A 14,161-nucleotide genomic window follows, 5' to 3' on the forward strand; every position below is an offset into this window, starting at 1 on the left:
TCTTTGAGGAATGTTCGATTTTACTATTTTATGTTTAGAAATTGAGTATTTGAGTGCAAAGTAAAAATCTTAATATCTTTGAAACTGTCATGGAAGAGTAGCTCCATGTTTATAACCCTGGGAGTCCAGTTTATCTTCACCCTAGATTAGATAATTGGATCCAGTTAGCTGTTTAAGAATTCATCTTAAAAGATAATTTTAAAGTGCTGATTTAGAAGATAACATTCATTTCATGTATTTATTTTTTATTTTTTTTATGTGTTCTACGGCTTGCGGGATCTTAGTTCTTTAACCAGGGATTGAACCCATACCCTCTGTGCTGGGGACACAGGAGTCCCTTGAAGATAACATTGAGAGAGTTTTAATTCAGGAAATTTTTTTAAAAAGTTGTTTCCTTTTGGCTGTGCTCAGTCTGTTTCTACAGGGGCTTCTCCCCAGTTGCCTCGAGCAGGGGTGCTCTGTGCTGGGCTTCTCTTGCGGAGGAACCCCGGCTCTAGGGTGCTCAGGCTTCAGTAGTTGGGGCGCCTGGGCCTAGTCGCTCTGCAGTATGTGGGATCTTCTGGACCAGGGACTGAACCCATGTCTCCTGCATTGGCAGGTGGGCCCTTTACCACTGAGCCACCAGGGAAGCCCAGAAAGTTTTTTCGACTCATTTGTACTTTAGAGAGACAAAACACCAGTCTTGCAGCTAATTAAAATGTGTATAGACTGTTTTTTCTTTATAAAATTAGTTGCCACCTAAGTAGTGCAGTAATTTTTCCCCACACTGTTCCTGTAATTAGACACTCAAAAACTATTAATAAAACCCACAGAACTTCCCCTTACTCTTAGTATTTGAACAGGATATGAAAACTTTGTTTCTGAAAGCTTCTTTTATAGTGGTTATTTGTGGCCTTAGGTGAATTTACCATCCGTAGGTTGATTTGGATGAAATAACGCTTCTTAGGTCAAAACTGGAAATCTTTTTTCCTTACTGTGAAACTGTAGAAATGATACATCTATTTGGGTATTTTAATAGTTCCCCAGTGAGACTGATTTTAGCCTTCTGATACTGAGGGGCAGTTTATGAAATTTGGATTTCAGACTGTGGCTCAGATTATATCATTGAGTAGTCTTTTAAGTAATTAGATATGCTCATGGCATTATTAGATATTATGTAATGACACATAAATAAGAATATTAAGATGAATATGTAGCTTTATAACTAATGTAATATACAACTGAAATTCTAGGCATCGTTTATCAAACTGAAGCTGGAGCTTCAGTAAAAAAGAATTTTCATTTAGGTTTCCATGTATTTGTCATCTAATGGATTGCGTCTAGTTTAAGACATATAAAAGGATTCCTCACTCATTTCACATATCTCAGAATATTGCCACCAGCGTCTTGCTGCATGTGAGGGCCTTTCCCTAAGAATTACTCTCTTTCTTACTGCCGTGCACAGGTGTTCTCACAGGCTCTTATGTACATACTTACAAGGGTTTCAACTCCTATTATTTTTTTACTGAAAGAAGTAAGCTGAAAAAAAAATCAGCGTTAAATCCAAAGATGAGAATTTTAAGTGAAATAAAAATGAAAAAAAAAAAGCAAGCAAGAAATACGTTAGGATTGTTCGAGCTGGATGGGGAACATACTGATATAAAACCTCAGGGTTCTGTTAAGTGACTTTAGCGCTTGTAGAAGATGTTCCAGTGGAGGAGACTGTTGTGTTCCATTTAAAGCGGAGGAAAGCCGTCGGGTTTCCCCGGCTTCAGAGCCGCCTGGGCAGACCTGTGTTTGTTTGGCGTGAAGAAAGGGAGCAGCTGCGGGTGATGGGGACTGCATCTTGTGGTGTCTTATTGACGGCACTCAGGATCTTCTGCTGGCTCCTCGCCCCCTCTGCTTCCCGCTCCCTCAGTTCTCTTTCGGGTTTGTCTTCCGTTCCGTTCATCCCCTCAGTCGTGTCCGACTCTTTGCGACCCCGTGGACTGTAGCCTACCAGGCTTCTCCATCCATGGGACTCTCCAGGCAAGAATACTGGAGTGGGTTACCGTTTCCTTCTCCAGGGGATCTTCCCGACCCAGGGATCAAACCCGGGTCTCCTGCATTGGGGGCAGGAGTTTTAACCTCTGAGCCACGGGTTTGTCTTAACCTTTCTCATTTCAACCACTTTAAGTTCTGTGTTACGAAATCACTTTGATTTAGAGCAAGCTACAAGTGAAATAGAGCGAGCTATAAGTTAAATCTTCGGTGAAGAAGAATTTTGTCAGCTCGCTCTACATTTGGACCAGTTGTAGTAATCAAACAGTGCTTTATTTGAGGAATCTTTCTTTTACATATTAAGTCTTATTTTTGATCTATCAAATACAATTTTAAGTCTTAATTTGACTAAGAGTTACCTAGCATCTTTTTCAAAAGGAATTTGTCCCCATTTATCTGTGATTCTTAAAGGTGTACTTTGCGTTGTCGATGTCACTCCTTAAAGGTAGTTCTGAGGTGCCCCGGAAGGTAGGTGTGCCAGCTCCGGTAGTTCTGAGGGGAGAGTCACATGGTGAGAGTCTGGGTGTGGGTTTTTTCTTTTTGGTTTTGGATTTGTCAGTAAACTCTAAGCTAGTTGGGTCACAGGGGATGTCCTCATGGTAATAAGACTCAGAAATCGATTATGATAGAATAAGTGTTGCCAAGAGAGAACTGGAATTTTTTTGTGCATTATCTAGATTGTAACAGCTTACCCATGTACCAAGACGCTGAGAAGATTGAGTTGGTAATCAGAGGTGCCTGTGGAGCAAAGGGACTTTGAAAGCCTTGAGGTGTGTTCCATCCAAGCCGTGGGGGGAAGACAGGCTCCTTCAGTGTCTCCGTGCAGTCTTCATTGCCTGTGAAACCTGGTTGCTTGGTGTATTGTGGGATCAGGGCTGGCACAGTCCTACGGTTCAGTTTCTATTTAGAATCAACGGAGGCCTCTGTGTTCTTCTGTTATCACAAAGGTTACTTAAAACAGTTGACTGACTTAGAGGATTTTAACCTTAGCCCAGCCGGAGGATGTATTCACGTAGTATTGGTGCCAGCGTTTGCCCTATTCCTCTGCTCCTGTGGCCATTTTTACTGACCTCTGTTACAGCACCTAGCAAGTCGTCTTACCCACCGAATCAACTTGCTTATCCTAGGACGCAAGAGCCCAGCACAGTGCTTGGTGGGGAGCGCAATTTTTTTTTTCCCCGATAACGCTTTATTGACATATAATTCACGTATTGTAAACTTGACTCTTTTAAAATGTATAGCTCAGTGGTTTTTAGAATATTTAGAGTTGTACATCACCATTATCTAATTTAAGAACGTTTTCATCACCCCAAAAGGAAACTTTGCACCTGTTAGCTTTGTACCGTTCGCATTCTTCCCTCACTCCCAGCCTCTGGCAGTCACTTACTGGCTTTTCTGTCTCTGAGCACTTGCTGATTCTGGACGGTTCGAATAAACGGAGTCGTGCAGTTTGCGGCCCTTTGTGCCCGGTGTCTCACTGAATGTCCTGTTTTCAAAGTTCATCCATGATGTGGCTTGCACGTACTGTACTCCATTCCTGTGTGTGGCTGGATGGCATTCCATTGCTTGGATATCCCACATTTGGTTTATCTGTTTGTTGTCAGCTGGTGGGTATTTGAGTTGTTTTCCTCTTTTTGGTTCTGTGAATAATGTTGCTGTGAACATATTGTGTATATATATTTGTTTTCATTTCTTTTCTCAATACATTTTGAATGGATGAAGGAAAAGTTTTGGCAACTCCCAAAGCTGTTACGTAAAGTGACCAAGTCATTCATTTTATAGTGAGTTTTCTTTGGTTCCTGTAAGATTCACTTTCTCTCTGTTCTTGAGCGACTTTTCTGCAGTTCTCCCCCAACTGAATAAATTATTTTTTTTGACTTTGTAATCCAGGATCTAAAATGTCCACTGAGGCACAAAGAGTTGACGACAGTCCAGGCACTAGTGGAGGAAGCTCCGATGGAGACCAGCGTGAAAGTGTCCAACAGGAACCAGAGAGAGAACAAGTTCAGCCCAAGAAAAAGGAAGGGAAGATATCCAGCAAAACAGCTGCTAAATTGTCTACTAGTGCTAAAAGGTACCTCAGTTATGGTAACCTCTTTGCTTTTAGTATCAATTTATGACCTGAAGTTCTGTCTTTCTCTTGCATTTAATCATTTTTCTGGGATATGGACCATGAGTTCATGGACTTTTTCTTCTTCAGGATTATTTCTTTTTCATGATTTTAATTGTATGCAGTATGAACTTTTTGGTTTTTAAAGTAAGTTAAACAGCATGGTGAAATTATAAACTGGGCATCCTTAGTGTGTGTGTACGTATTATTAGATGAATAGGAAAGTACATGTAAAGGTGTGATAGTTTGTTTTATGGTTCCTTGACCATTACTGTTTTATTGAGCAGCAGGGAATAAAAGTGGGAGTCTATTGAAATAGTTACTGGATGGTTATTTCCACTCACTGTTAGTAAAGTGAGAAATGTGGGAGTTAATCACAATAGAATGGGAAAGACCAGCGATCTCTTCAAGACAATTGGTATCTCTTCAAGATACCAAGGGAACATTTCCTGCAAAGGTGGGCACAATAAAGGACAGAAACAGTACGGACTTAACAGAAGCAGAAGATATTAAGAAGAGGTGACAAGAATACACAGAAGAACTATACAAAAAAGACCTTCAGGACCCAGATAACCACAATAGTGTGATCACTCACCTAGAGCCAGACATCCTGGAGTCCAAAGTCAAGTGGGCCTTAGGAAGCATTACTACGACAAAGCTAGTGGAGGTGATGGAATTCCAGCTGAGCTATTTCAAATCTTGAAAGGTGATGCTGTAAAAGTGCTGCACTCAATATGCCAGCAAATTTGGAAGACTCAGCAGTGGCCACAGGACTGGAAAAGGTCAGTTTTCATTCCAATCCCAAAGAAAGGCAATGCCAAAGAATGCTAAAACTACTGCACAGTTGCACTCATCTCACACTCTAGCAAAGTAATGCTCGAGATTCTCCAAGCCAGGCTTCAACAGTACGTGAACCCTGAACTTCCAGATGCTTAAGCTGGATTTAGAAAAGGCAGAGTAACCAGAGATCAAATTGCCAACATCTGCTGGATTATAGAAAAAGCAAGAGAATTCCAGAAAAACATCTGCTTCATTGACTGTGCTAAAGCCTTTGACTGTGGATCACAACAAACTGTGGAAAATTCTTAAAGAGATGGGAATACAGATCTCCTTACCTGATTCTTGAGAAATCTGTATGCAGGTCAAGAAGCAACAGTTAGAACCAGACATGGAACAACAGACTGGTTCGAAATTGGGAAAGGAGTACGTCAAGGTTGTATATTGTCACCCTGCCTATTTAACTTACATGCAGGGTACATGATGAGGAACGCTGGGCTGGAAGAAGCACAAGGTGGACTCAAGATAGCCAGGAGAAATATCAGTAACCTCAGATATGCAGATGACACCACCCTTATGGCAGAAAGTGAAAAAGAACTAAAGAGCCTCTTGATGAAAGTGAAAGAGGAGAGTGAAAACGCTGGCTTAAAACTTAACATTGAAAAAACTAAGATCATGGCTTCCGTTCCCATTACTTCATGGCAAATAGATGGGGAAACAATGGAAACAGTGACAGACTTTATTTTTGGGGGCTCCAAAATCACAGCAGATGGTGATTGCAGCCATGAAATTAAAAGATGCTTGCTCCTTGGAAGAAAAGCTATGTCCCACCTAGATAGCATATTAAAAAGCAGAGACATTACTTTGCCAGCAAAGGTCCAAGTCAAAGCTATGGTTTTTCCAGTAGTCATGTATGGATGTGAGAGTTGGACCATAAAGAAGACTGAGCACTGAAGAATTGATGATTTTGAACTCTATGGTGTTGGAGAAGACTCTTGAGGGTCCCTTGGACTGCAAGGAGATCCAGCCAGTCAAACCTAAAGTAAATCCGCCCTGAATATTCATTGGAAGGACTGATGCTGAAGCTCCAATATCTTGGCCACCTGATGGGAAGATAGAATGTCTCTTGGTAAATAATTTAAAGGTGAATTGAATCTAGTAGAGTCTTTCCTGTTCCTGTGATACATTGTCTGAGAATTTTGAGCCTTGTGGAATGTCTGATCGTTGAATGACAGCTTCATCCTTTGCTGGTGGTGTGGATGAGGGAACCCACCCCAGAGGTTGTACCCCGTGTGGGCTGGAGGACCTTGCTTCTCTCTGGGCCAGTCGGTCCACAGGTTGGGAAGACCTTTTTCAGGTCCCCTGGGGCCGTGCCTTCCTGGGGAGAGTTGTTAGAGCGACAGTGCGCCGTCCACTCTAAGGGCCTCGGGTAGCCAGGTTCCCTTTCCCGGAAGCGTGTGGCCCTGGCCTCCCTCTGCTGAAGGAGCCATGAGGCAGTCAGACAGCCTGGGACTTGCAGCCCTCGGACCTCTGTACTGGGCGGAGGAAGGGCTGCGTGTGCTCCTGCCGGCCCCGCGCAGGCCCAGGGCCTCAGCTCGCGGCCCCGCGCCTCTGCTGCCCAGTCACAGCGGAGAATGCCGGCTGCGGGGACTGCGGGGGGACTGGGGTGGCACGGAGCGGGGCTGGAGAGAGAGGACGCTTAGAGGAAGGAAGGGAGGTGGGCGTGCGTGGGCAGCAGACACTCAGCTACAGACTGTGGCCCCTTAACTGCGGGCGCCCCAGGGGCTCAGACGGTAAAGAACCCGCCTGCAGCGCGCGCGACCCGCGCCTGTGTTCCTGCCTGGAGAGCCCGTGGAGAGGGGCCCGTGGGAGAGGGGCCCGTGGGGGCGCACGGAATGGGCCCCCGCTGAGACTGAGAGGGAGGGTGCCGGCGGGGAGCGGGGAGCGCGGCCGCCGGTGGCCTGTGCTGGTCCGCCCTGCCCCGTGTCTGCCCCCGGGGGTCCTCCCGGAGGCCCGGGACCGGCGGGTGTGTGAGCGCGAGCAGTGGGTGAGGCTTTTTCAGTAAGGGTCATTCTTTCTCCTCCTACAGTGTGTACAAGGTTGAGATTACATATTCAAACCTAGTTTTCCTTTTTCCTGCTCTTTAAATTGGGGATAAAATTTATTTTTGAGTGTGTGTGTGAATAACCCGGGACAGTGTCTGATGGGCACATAACGGGAATTAGCAGTATGGCATTGGTGAAAATAAGAAGTGTCTTTTGAGTTGCTTCCTGGCTGAAAAAAATCCCTCCGTTGGCAAATTTATTCTTGCGAATCTTTCATTTTCAAACTGTGACTGATGACTTTGTTCTAGACAGTTTCTGGGTGGCTTATGGTTGAGTATCTGAGAGGGTTTAGGCATTTACTATTTTTTTGAATATAAAATGCTGCTTCACGGCAAATTTTTAGGTAAAAAACAAAAACCCAATACTAAAAAGCTGAATTCTGTTCCTTTCCTTCTCCCCAATTGAGCTGATAGTGGAAGTTAATTTTGTCCCCCATCTCTGCTTAAGCTCCTTTTCTTTCGTTAAGTAGGTGTCTGTTTTGGCTGCCCCAGGCCTTAGCTGTGTATGCGGGATCTTTGTAGTTACAGCACGCTGGTCTAGTTCCCTGACCGGGCTCTCTGCATCGGGAGCGCGGAGTCTTAGCTACCCGACCACCGGGGAAGTCCCTCTGCCTAACTTCTAACAACTCAGGGAAAATGTTGGGAATCTTGATGACAGGAACTCAACATATTTTTAATTCACCACGTGCCTAGCGTAGTATTTATTTACTGGCTGCCTTAGAACCTAGAGTTTGTTGTGAGGCTTGGATCTTCCACAGAGATTAGAATCCTGGTACTAATGTGTTCAGAAGATCAAAGTTGGAGGCAGTTTCACAATAAAATTCTAATTATTGATAATTCATTTATATGCAGATGAGACATCTTTTCCAAATAGTGTCATTTTGTGGGAGAGTTAACTCAGCAGTACAGAGCTTGCACTCTCCAGACAGAATACGGGTTAGAGTCTAGGTCCTGGCATTTAGTTGCTCTGTGATATTAGATACATAGTTTAACATTTCCACGCCTCATCTTTCTCATCGGTAAAATGGAGACAGTAATAGTCCCATCTTCACAGGGCCAGCATGAGGATGGAAAGTGATAAAGCTTTTGTTTGGCACACAGAAAGGTTTCATACATTGATGCTGTTGTTCTTAGACTTGGTGCCAGTTAAAGCCTACAATAGTATTTCACTAAGTCCAGGTGATAAATTTTAGAAAATGAAGTTTGTGTTAATGCTATGAGGACTTAGTGCTCTTTGTTAAAATAGTAAAGCTCAGATGCTGTAATTATATATACATTTTATAGTAACTCAAGAAAAGTACTTTGCACATAGGTGTTCAGTTGCATAAAATATGCTGTAATTGTAGAATGAATCATTAAGTGTAGAAATGTGTTTTCTTGGGAAAAAAAATCAGTTTTCAGGTATTATAGAAAAGTAATATTGGATACAGAAAATATTAAATTGGAATTTTATTTAAACTGGTATAAATTAGTCTGTTTCAGAATTAAGAGGGAGATTACAGTTACTTCTTGATGCATTTTTGCTCTTCTTTGGCATGACATTATTTCTTAAAAAATTGGAATTTGTTTTTAGTCTGTTCTCTTCATAATTTTATGTGATTTTATTGGATACAATGTAATAGTGTCCTAGAAATGATATTTGGTTTTAGACTCTAAATTGTTGTTAGGTTGGAAGGTTGATTTCAGTATATTTCACTGTGAAATTTTATTGTAATATATGGGCTAATGTGTTTCTTTTCCACGTGAGAATGAAGTACTCTTTATAGGTAATCTTTTGTAATTATTGTATTTTATTGATTCTGAATGTTCATTTAAAATTTTTTAATGTTCCTGAAATCAGGATGCAGCTTACAGTTGATGTGCAGAATCATTAGTTTAGGTTGTCTTAGAAATTGAGCAGTTTTTTGGAATCATAGGTGCATAGTATGTGTCACCACTCAGAATTAAACTCTGGATTTATTACTTGCAGTGGCTCTGTGTTTTCTAAGTTAATTCAGAGATTGCTTTGAGATTTAAGAAGTTTTAGTGACTAGTTGCCTGATGTTTTCTTTTGAGAATGAGTTCATTTTGGAAGGTTCTGAGGAATGCAGACCATACAGAAAGTCATCTTAAGTGGATGAAGTTTTTTTTTTTTAATAACTGTTAAGAAAATACCTTTGTGAATCCCCAAGTCCATATATTCATGTTCTACTTGGCGCTGAGTGAGGTACTGGATTTTCTTTAAGCTCGAATATGTGTTTGTGTTTGAAACATGTCGGTATATATATGGCTTCATTTTTCTGAACCATTAATCTTGTATGTTGGTATTAAAATGAGTGCCTCATGTCTTCTCCACTTCGGTTCAATTTTGGCGCCCTGGTCTTATCTCCCTTCCCCGCCCCCCACTCCTCTTTAGCAGATGACAGTCACATGTAACACTCCTACTGTTCCTGGAGCATTTAAGGTTTTAGGTGAAGTCATAGAAACTGAAATGTAGTCTGCATTTTGCTTCTGACTTGTTTCAGTAACCGTGTGCAGTTGCTGACTTATGTATCATGATAACCAAGGAAGTGGCACTGCTGGACAGAAATTGGAGATACAGACAGTTGTCTAGTGGATCTGTAAAGAAATAATTTTGTCTTAAAAGTTCTCCTAAGAGAGAGGAGAGGTTGTTCTGTTTGTTTGACTTAGAAAGATAATTGCTTGTCTTTTCACCTTAACAGCATGCAGTTACTAGCCTGTTTCCTAAATGGGAACTGATAAAATGGTCATCTTAAAGAATTCTGTGAGATTTATTAAATTCACTTTTAATAGCCTAAGATCATCATGTAAAAGGTACACTGTACGTGTGAATTACTGATCCTTTCTCATTTTTCCCCACCCTAAGCGACAGTGCCTGAAATAGCTGCCTTCCTTATTACCCCACATGTCAAGACTGAGAAACTTAATACATACCATGATCACAACTTTTGAGATAGAATTGAATTGCTGTCATTGAAAACAGCAGGACATCTTGCAGCCGTTTAAATAGCAATTCTTAGTATAATCTTTTCTGTCAAGAGAAATGCAGCCATTCTTTGTTAGCAGTGGCTCAAAATATATTGTAATGCGCTGACTCACTGCTCAAAATTGTCAAGTTTATCAGTAAATTGCTTTTTGTATTGAATAATTAGATTTAGAATGATAGAAATCTGAAGGGATTTCAAGTTCCATTATAGAATTCTGTGACAAAATTATGACATCAATTTTTTAAACCAAAAGGGACAGTCTAAGCATAAAGCAAGATGAATTATTTGAAAATCCCTAGGAAGTTCTTTTACATTAAAATTGTTTTCTTTGACACTTTAAGCACACTCTTTTGAATCCCAGTTTTTGGTTCTCTGAGTTTAAAAACAAAAGTATATGTTTGTATACACACACACACATATATACACACATATTTGGATATATGTATATCTGAATCACTTTTCTGTATACTTGAAACTAGCACAATACTGTAAATCAACTATGCTTAAATAAAAAATTTTTATAAAAGTTTTCCTGTTTCTGGTAACAAATTAAACAGTGCAGAGACATTACAAAGCAAAGTTTTCTGTTGAAATACTTTCCATCACAATTCCTTTTAGCTGACTATGGCTTGACCTTAAGTACTATACTTCTGCCTACTTTTTGAATTGTTAAATAATACCTTTTGTCTCCTTGCTGTGAATTTTGAGGATGTTCACCAGCTTGTTCACCTGCTTTCTTTTCCCTTCTCCCAGTTAATGATATTCATATTTTTAAAAAAGTATTGGAGAGATGGGATGGGGAGGGAGGTGGGAGGGGGGTTCAGGGTTGGGTACACATGTCCACCCATGGCTGATTCATGTCAGTGTATGGCAAAAACCACTACAATATTGTAAAGTAACTCGCCTCCAATTAAAATAAATTAATTAAGGAAAAGAGTATTGGTTGTCTTTCTAAATGAAATAGTATATTTAAGCCATTGTTGCTCGTTCCTTCACATTTCAGCAGTACTTGGTGGTTCCTTACTTTATAAAATTGGGATATTGTTCTTCCTTCCATCTACTCACATCCCCCCGTCACCATTCACTTTTAGTTGGTTTCTATTAGCTACACTTGGTTTTACGTCTTCATGGTTAGTAGTATTTCCGTTTTATAGTGTGTAACTACAACCTCTTACCTGTGCTTTATCGGTAATAAAAGGCCAATAAACTCTGTAGGTTTACCTGTTTAGTGCCAGACCAGACAGGGTGTTAGGATTAGATTTCCTGTAGGTCGTGTTAGGATCTCTCAGTGATCAATGCAAAGAAATAGAGGAAGACAATAGAATGGGAAAGACTAGAGATCTCTTCAAGAAAATTAGAGATACCAAGGGAATATTTCATGCAAAGATGGGCACAATAAAGGACAGAAACGGTATGGACCTAACAGAAGCAGAAGATATTAAGAAGAGGTAGCAAGAATACACAGAAGAACTATACAAAAAAGATCTTCATGACCTAGAATCATGATGGTGTGATCACTCACCTAGAGTCAAACATCCTGGAATATGAAGTCAAGTGGGCCTTAGGAAGCATCACTATGAACAAAGCTAGTGGAGGTGATGGAATTCCAGTTGAGCTATTTCAAATCCTGAAAGATGATGCTGTGAAAGTGCTGCACCCAATATGCCAGCAAATTTGGAAGACTCAGCAGTGGCCTCAGAACTGGAAAAGGTCAGTTTTCATTCCAATCCCAAAGAAAGGCAATGCCAAAGAATGCTCAAACTACCTCACAATTGGACTTATCTCACATGCTAGCAAAGTAATGCTTGAAATTCTCCAAGCCTGGCTTCAACAGTACGTGAACCATGAACTTCCAGATGTTCAAGCTGGATTTAGAAAAGACAGAGGAACCAGAGATCAAATTGCCAACATCTGCTGGACTATCGAAAAAGCAAGAGAGTTCCAGAAGAACATCTATTTCTGCTTTATTGACTATGCCAAAGCCTTTGACTTTGTGGATCACAGTAGACTACGGAAAATTCTTCAAGAGTTGGGAATACCAGACCACCTGACCTGCCTCCTGAGAAATCTGTATACAGGTCAAGAAGCAACAGTTAGAACTGGAGATGGAACAACAGACTGGTTCCACTTTGGGAAAGGAGTACATCAAGACTGTATATTGTCACCCTGCTTGTTTAACTTCTATGCAGAGTATATCACGAGAAATGCCAGGCTGGATGAAGCACAAGCTAGAATCAAGATTTCCAGCAGAAATATTAATAACCTCAGATACGCAGATGAATTCATCCTTATGGCAGAAAGCAAAGAGGAACTAAAGAATCTCTTGATGAAAGTGAAAGAGGAGAGTGAAAAAGTTGGCTTAAAACTCAACATACAGGGAGCTAAGATCATGGCATCTGGTTCCATCACTTCATGGCAAATAGATGGGGAAACAGTGGCTGACTTTATTTTTTTGGCCTCCAAAATCACTGCAGATGGTGACTACAGCCATAAAATTAAAAGATGCTTGCTCCTTGGAAGAAAAGCTATGACCAACCTAGACAGCATGTTGAAAAACAGACGTTACTTTGCCGACAAAGGTCTGTCTAGTCAAAGCTATGGTTTTTCCAGTAGTCAGGTATGGATGTGTGAGAGTTGGACTATAAAAAAACTTAGTGCTGAAGAATTGATGCTTTTGAACTGTGGTGCTGGAGAAGACTCTTGAGAGTCCCTTGGACAGTAAGGAGATCAAACCAGTCCATCCTAAAGGAAATCAGTCCTGAATATTCACTGGAAGGACTGATGCGGAAGCTGAAACTCCAGTACTTTGGCCACCTGATGCGAAGAACTGACTCATTGGAAAAGACCCTGATGATGTGAAAGATTGAAGGCAGAAGAAGGGGACGACAGAGGATGAGATGGCTGGATGGCATCACCGACTCGATGGACATGAGTTTGAGCAAGCTCTGGGAGTTGGTGATGGACAGGGAAGCCTGGCGTGCTGCCGTCCATGGGGTCCAAAGAATCGGACATGACTGAGCAACTGAACTAGGATCTTAATGCTACCCAATGAATCATAGCATTTACGGAAAATACCTCCTTTTTATCCCAATCAAGTATCTGTTACTTGATTAAAAGTATTTTATGTTTTAGTTTCATTCCTGTTCGATCTGTGATTTTTTTAAAAATTTATTTAATTGGAGGCTAATTACATTATTGTATTGGTTTTGTCACACATTGACATGAATCTGCCCTGGGTGTATATGTGTTCCCCATCTTGAACCCCCCTCCCTCCTCCCTCCCCATCCCATCCCTCTGGTTCATCCCCATACACCAGCCCCGAGCATCCTGTATCATGCATCGAACCTGGACTGGCGATTTGTTTCACATATGATAATATACATGTTTCAATGCCATTCTCCTGAATCATTCCACCCTCGCCCTCTCCCACAGAGTCCAAAAGACTGTTCTGTACATCTGTGTCTCTTTTGCTGTCTCGTATACAGGGTTATCATTATCATCTTTCTAAATTCCATATATATGCATTAGTATACTGTATTGGTGTTTTTCTTTCTGGCTCACTTCACTCTGTATAATAGGCTCCAGTTTCATCCACCTCATTAGAACTGATTCAAATGCATTCTTTTTAATGGCTGAGTAATACTCCATTGTGTATATGTACCAAAGCTTTCTTATCCATTCGTCTGCAGATGGACATCTAGGTTGCTTCCATGTCCTGGCTATTATAAACAGTGCTGTGATGGACGTTGGAGTCCATGTGTCTCTTTCAATTCTGGTTTCCTCGGTGTGTGATCTGTGGTTTTCTTACGGAGTTGTTCTCTTGTGGGATTTCTGACTGTTTTTCTCCCTTGAGTATTGTATCTTTCTTATACCCTTATGTGCACTGTGCCCTCTGGACCGCCTCTGCCTGTTGATTTACACCGTGTGCTTTGTCTTCCAATTCCTCCACCAGTGGGGACGCCCCTCCGTTCTCTCTGTCTTTGCTCCTTTTTGCACTTTCTGTACCTGTGCCCCCGCCGTCACCCTGGGGTGCGGAAGGAGTGGAAGGTGACTGTGTGTGTTCTCAGTTTACTGCCTTTAACCTGGGCTTAACCTGTTTGCTTTAAAGTGCCTGTTTTCTTTATACTTCTGTGTAAAATCCACACGGGGTGTTCTGTGTCAGAT

General features: G+C 41.4%; 1 protein-coding gene across 2 annotated transcripts in view; it reads left to right on the top strand.

The window, feature by feature from the left end:
* Nucleotides 1-14,161, top strand: part of LOC129549462 (ubiquitin-conjugating enzyme E2 E2) — a 361,063-nt gene that overhangs the window by 1,649 nt on the left and 345,253 nt on the right. For both annotated transcript variants that reach the window (XM_055416768.2, XM_055416762.2), the window contains exon 2: nt 3,910-4,093. In XM_055416768.2, coding sequence (XP_055272743.1) covers nt 3,918-4,093 — 176 coding nt within the window. In that variant the 5' untranslated portion in view covers nt 3,910-3,917. The remainder of the gene's footprint in view (nt 1-3,909; nt 4,094-14,161) is intronic.

This window comes from Moschus berezovskii, chromosome 26 (genome assembly GCF_049115385.1).
Source record: "Moschus berezovskii isolate FMDL1 chromosome 26, NW_MosBer_1.0, whole genome shotgun sequence".
NCBI classification, from domain to species: Eukaryota; Metazoa; Chordata; class Mammalia; order Artiodactyla; family Moschidae; genus Moschus; species Moschus berezovskii.